This window comes from Pinus tabuliformis, chromosome X (assembly GCF_031772625.1).
Source record: "Pinus tabuliformis cultivar Carrire ecotype Pingquan chromosome X, CPIR1, whole genome shotgun sequence".
NCBI lineage: Eukaryota > Viridiplantae > Streptophyta > Pinopsida > Pinales > Pinaceae > Pinus > Pinus tabuliformis.
The window spans coordinates 946,156,125-946,160,528 of NC_142308.1; the positions used below are offsets into that span (position 1 = coordinate 946,156,125).

General features: G+C 31.1%; 1 protein-coding gene across 1 annotated transcript; it reads left to right on the top strand.

Annotated features, from left to right (window-relative positions):
- The first annotated feature begins 1,321 nt into the window (after positions 1 to 1,321).
- Positions 1,322 to 2,095, top strand: LOC149142819 (NDR1/HIN1-like protein 26). Its single transcript, XM_089451588.1, has one exon. It carries the CDS (start codon positions 1,322 to 1,324, stop codon positions 2,093 to 2,095), a length of 774 nt encoding a protein of 257 aa, XP_089307714.1.
- Positions 2,096 to 4,404: the final 2,309 nt, after the last annotated feature.

Sequence of the window (4,404 nt, forward strand, 5' to 3'; positions counted from 1 at the left end):
TGGGAAGGGGTTCCAGAGGGACAAGGTTGGAGCAGAATCGTGGAAGAAGAACCAGAGGAGTAGTTCCCAGCGGCACTCCTTCGTTTTTGCTTCCTTCTCTCAGGCTGGGGTCAGGGTGCTGGCTAATTTCAAGTTTTCGTTCTACATCATAGTCTATTTCCTTTATGTCCTTAAGTCTGGCTCGCGGCTTCCACAGTTGCACTGGGTCCGGAGTCTAATGTCTGGTCTAAGCTTTATGTCTTTGCCTGTTTCTTGTCGGTTCTCGGTAATGTTATCGGTCTCTATAGTTTGTTGGGGCTATGCGTCTTTTTGGAATGCCCCTGCGTGGGCTGTTTTGAAGTCATACTGGAAAATCTCAGAGTCATGTTTTTCAAGCTATCTGGAACTAGTGCCCTGCGAGGCAAAAAATATAAGTTTGATATCGTCACCCAAGGAGCCACAGTTGGCCCTGGGCAGCTAGTCTGTTTGATGTAAAAGTTTACCTGTACATATTAATACAAAGTAGTTAGTATTGCCGAGAAAAAAAAAAAACAAAAACCTTTTGTATCATAAAATTTTGTGGAACAGAGAAATATTTGTTTTTATTTTTTTCTTTAAATCATAAATTTTAATTATAAAATTGACATATTCTAGTAAGCTAAATTCATTTATATATTTAAAAACACATTGATTTTATCAAATATTTTCTCACCTAATTTCAATCCAAATAAAACAAAAACAAAACAAATCTTAAAATAGATAAACTACTCCACATAAACCTAGTTTTTAACCCGATTAACCCAAAAAAATCTTTTGTATCCTAAAATTTTGTAAAACCTAAAAGTATTTATTTTTATTCACCTAAAATTAACCTTTTGTATCATAAAATTTTGCAAAACCTAAAAATATTTGTTTTATTCACCTAAAATTCATTCATTGTAACTGGCTATAAGATTATAGTAAAGATAAATTCAAATTCCAACTAATTTTTTAGAATTCTATCTAGCCATTTCCACTTCATTAAGACAAAATAAAATCAATTTAAATTCCTTTTAAATCCTTAGGTACAGATTAAAGTTAAGTTACATTATTTATCTCACTTGAATCTCAAAATTAGACACATGATAAGTTAGAAGAAAGCTGGTAAATTACTAGATAGATGATCCAGTTGTCTCAGAGTTGTTTGTTGGTTCGTTCCTATATTTATTCCTATCACGCCCTTGCATTCTGCTTCTAACCAGGAGGGAAGTTGTGGTTATATATTTAAACACACTCTGCATCTTTTTTCATTTTCATTTCAGTTTGGTCCGGCCAAGGGGATCGTTCACAAGAAATTGGAACGATGAGCGCATCAAACAATAATTCGGCGCCGAACCAGAAGCTGCATGGCGCGTACAGCAAGGGCCAGCTTTATGGATCGCCGCGGCACCCCTCCTACCGCCTGAGGGACCCCCCCAAGAAAAGGCCCAGAAGATCAAGAAGCAACAGCGGCTGCCTCTGCTGCTCCTGCCTCATCGTGCTGCTGCTCCTCCTGGTCCTCCTCGCAGGCATCGCCGGTCTGGTTTCCTGGGTAATTTACAGGCCCAAGCTGCCCAAGATGTCGCTAACCTCCGTGCAGGTCCCCAAATTCAACGTCACCGCAAATTCTACCCTTACCGGGAATTCTACCCTAACCTCTGAATTCATCGTGAAATTGCTCGCCGTCAATCGGAACGAGAAGCTGAGCTTCGTTTATGGCAATTCCTCGGTGCAATTGTCGTCCCGCGGCGTCGAACTTGCGGCGGGAACCATTCCCGGTTTCTTGAACCAGAAAGATAACAGCACGGTCGTTACAGCCGACCTGAAGGGCGATGGCGTGGCACTTCATGACTCGGACGCCAGGAGACTGCGGGCCGCGGGGTCCAGCGGGGAGATCACGCTGGACATCCAGGTGGTGACTCACGTGGGAGTGAAGATAAATCAATGGAAGTCTCAGAAGCTCAGAGTGGAGGTCAATTGCAGGGGAGTTTCTGCTCAGATTTCCCCGGCGAATAATAGTTCCTCTGCTGGCAGCGCTGATTCGAATTCCAAATGCAAGTTTAAGGTCAGGATCAAAATCTTCAGGTGGTACTTGTGAAGGTTTTAATTTGCATGTACTAAGCATTCAGAAATTCTGGTTCTGGTTCAGGTTCAGGTTCAGATCTGACTGAGATTGTTCTTTATTATTATTATTTGATTGTTATTTGAGGTTCGTTGTCACAGCGTCTCAACTGGGATATGTATTTCTTTAAGATAATTTTTCAGATTTTCCAACAGAATAAATCTGTTTGTAGCTCTGTTAATTCCAGACCTGGTTTACCAAGCATTTGTTTTATCTATTCATATTATTAATCATTTGTTTATTTTGTTGATTTGGCTGAGTTTGGGATGTTTTTATTGGAATTAAAAAATATTATTAATTATGTGTATATTTTGTTTATTTGGCAATTTATTTCATCAGATGAAATATAGTTTGGTCAAATATCGCTGGTGAATGATTTACTTTCCTTATTTAACCTATAGTTATGATTTGGTTCTTAACTTGTCTGAGGATGAACTACTACATTTGTTGGTTCGAAACTCTTCATCACATCAAATAAATTACGATGTGATTTTGACCGAAAAACTTCTCTATAAACTTGATATAGATCAAAAACCTAAATTCACCATTGTAAATCTGATGTGTAATAATGTTTAGTAAGAAAATTAACTACTTGATTTCAATCAATATTTCTTTAATTAAAAATAAAAAATAAAAAATATCATCCTCAAAATCATCATATAGATATCTTTAGTTAGATCCAAACTACATCAGGTAAGATTTCTTTAATTAAGAAAAAATTTAGAAAATATCGTCCTAACAATCATATAGACATCTTTAGTTAGAGATAGAGAATAATATCATCCTAAAAATCATCTTAAACAGATTTTTTCTTGCATGGCTTTGAATAGTAAACATTTTTTGACGGAGTCTTCAAGGTATATTTCATTGCTGTACACTCTCCTTTCGTGATTTCTTTATCCAGGGGATCATCGGAGCTCAATTGGATAATTATTTTAATAGTGGTTTTAAAATTAAATTATTATTATTAATTTAATAAAAATTATTTATTAATATATAAATGTAAGTTAAAAATTATAATTATAAAATTATTATAAATAAATTAATTTACGAAATTAAATGATAAGATTAGTGAAAATTAAATATTTTTGTTTTTTATTTATTTTAAGTAATTTTTTAAAATTAATTTTATGATTTAATATGGAAAAAAATTAAAATAATATAAAATTAAATAATTTATTAAATTAAATATAAAATTATTATAATAAAAATAATTTATTAATTTTTAAAATCTTTTTATTTTTTTTTCTCTTCAGGGAAGAATAAAAGAAAATGATTCCTAAAATTATTATTCTTTTAAACTTTTTTGGGAGAGGAGTTAAAAATAAAGTTGTACAATATATTTACTATTATATTCAAAAATAAAAATGATTATTAAAAAATTAATTAATTTATAAATTTTAATTAATATTCATTAAAAAATTATTTTATATAATTCTAAAATTTGAATTAAACTATTTATAAAAAAATTAGATTATATATATATATATATATATATATATATATATTAATATTAGTTTGAAGACATGTATATGTCTCTATCTTAATCGATTAATGTGTAATGTTATATTGATGTGTGACATAATATTATATAATAAATATAATTGTTATATTTGGTAATATTAATATTATTTTTATTTTTTGAGAATAGGGTATTTTATTTATAAAAACCAGTATGGATTTATGTTAATGTTTGCTCTAGCAAGGGTTGAGAGGGATCAAATCTCTTGAGATTTAAACTTTTTTTAATGTGTAAAACTTGAAGAAATGTTTGGGCCTAGAGAGATTTGATTCTTCTACGATCATCGGCTCACATGGATATATGTTGGTTATTTATATATTTGTCATGTGCCAACTTCATGCTAAGCATGAAAGGAATTACACATCTCTTTTATCTTAAGGAACACACTAATAAAATGTTTTAACCATTTTTGTTTTGTCCTTTACTTTATACAATATAGAGAGTCTCTATATTTACACTAAATGTTTTCTTGTTACAATATTTTTTTAAATATCACTTGTCAACTCTTAAAAAAGCATCTCTCTCTCTCTATCTATATATATATATATATATATATATATATATATATATTCACTTTGATTCTTTTAATTAATTTATTTAAATACCACATATCAACTTTATATTAAAAATTGAATAAATTACACATGAAATTATAATTTATTTTTACTTTCAATTACTTTATCTCTTTATATAAAGTAAAAGTAAGATGGAAATTGAAGTATTTTATTTGTGGTTGAATTTGAATTTTTTTTGTTATTACTAT